The following is an 850-nucleotide window of genomic DNA, read 5'->3' as shown; positions in this document are numbered from 1 at the left end:
AGAAAGAAAGAAAGAAAGAAAGAAAGAAAGAAAGAAAGAAAGAAAGAGGAAGAAAGACAAACATTGTAGAGCAAAGACCTGACTGCCTTCTACAAAAGGCTATTCTGTATCAAATCCTTCCCATCCCAGTGAATTGACCATTTGTCTCCTTTTTATTAAACCACATCATTACCACCCTGCTGGTGCTCTAACAGATGCCCTCCTCCCCACTGAGCCACCTCCCATTCCCATAAGCAGCTTAGGAAACATTTTTTAAAATAGAATACCTAGTAGCCTCTGCTGAAATAATACATATTAAAAAGGAAAAAAGAAGATGTTAAAGTTATTAACGTAAATAAAGTTAACATAAATAAGTTATTAGCCTCATTAAGCTTCAAAGTTAGGCTTAGAAGAGGAATTCAGAATACCTGGACCCTGTATGAGGTGATCTGGGCCAGATCATTAAAGTCAGGGTGCGACAGAACCTCTGGCCTCAGGGACCTTGGGTCTGGAGACGTGTGATTCTCCACAGTCCCCGCTATAGGGTGGCTCCACTCTCTCACTTTTTCCTTCCTGACAGTCTGGTGGTGGCTTTGCACTATTCTTGCTACCACTTTATTAGCTCTTCCGCTCACCTCCATGTATTCATCTTGACCCAGGCAAAAAGGGAGGAGAAGCAAAGCCAGCAGGTGCCAATGGAGGAGGTCTTTCCTTGCCATAGTTCTCAAAAATAGACCCCAAGCACGCTGGAAAAGACAATCTTTCTGGAGGCTTCCGATTGCGTGGTCCCTGCAGGCGATCACTAGAGCTGGAGAGCCAGACTCCAGCCAGCCCTGTGGTTTTATACTTTGGCATATCATAAATAAAACTG

The 850-nt window shown here is 43.5% G+C and overlaps 1 protein-coding gene across 3 annotated transcripts in view; it reads right to left on the bottom strand.

The window, feature by feature from the left end:
• The window catches only part of LOC138172683 (complement C1q tumor necrosis factor-related protein 3), a 30966-nt gene extending 30135 nt beyond the window's left edge, over nucleotides 1–831 (bottom strand). For 2 of the 3 annotated variants that reach the window (XM_069102416.1, XM_069102421.1), the window contains exon 1: nucleotides 408–831. In XM_069102416.1, coding sequence (XP_068958517.1) covers nucleotides 408–698 — 291 coding nt within the window. In that variant the 5' untranslated portion in view covers nucleotides 699–831. The remainder of the gene's footprint in view (nucleotides 1–407) is intronic. The other variant, XM_069102428.1, reaches the window with a different exon arrangement.
• Between the last annotated feature and the right edge of the window lie 19 nt (nucleotides 832–850).

Source organism: Petaurus breviceps, unplaced genomic scaffold (genome assembly GCF_028583685.1).
Source record: "Petaurus breviceps papuanus isolate PSGF00001 unplaced genomic scaffold, PetGlider_PUasm1.0 129, whole genome shotgun sequence".
Lineage (NCBI taxonomy): Eukaryota > Metazoa > Chordata > Mammalia > Diprotodontia > Petauridae > Petaurus > Petaurus breviceps.
Note: the sequence above shows the minus strand (reverse complement) of the source record. Positions and strands in the feature narration are given on the sequence as shown.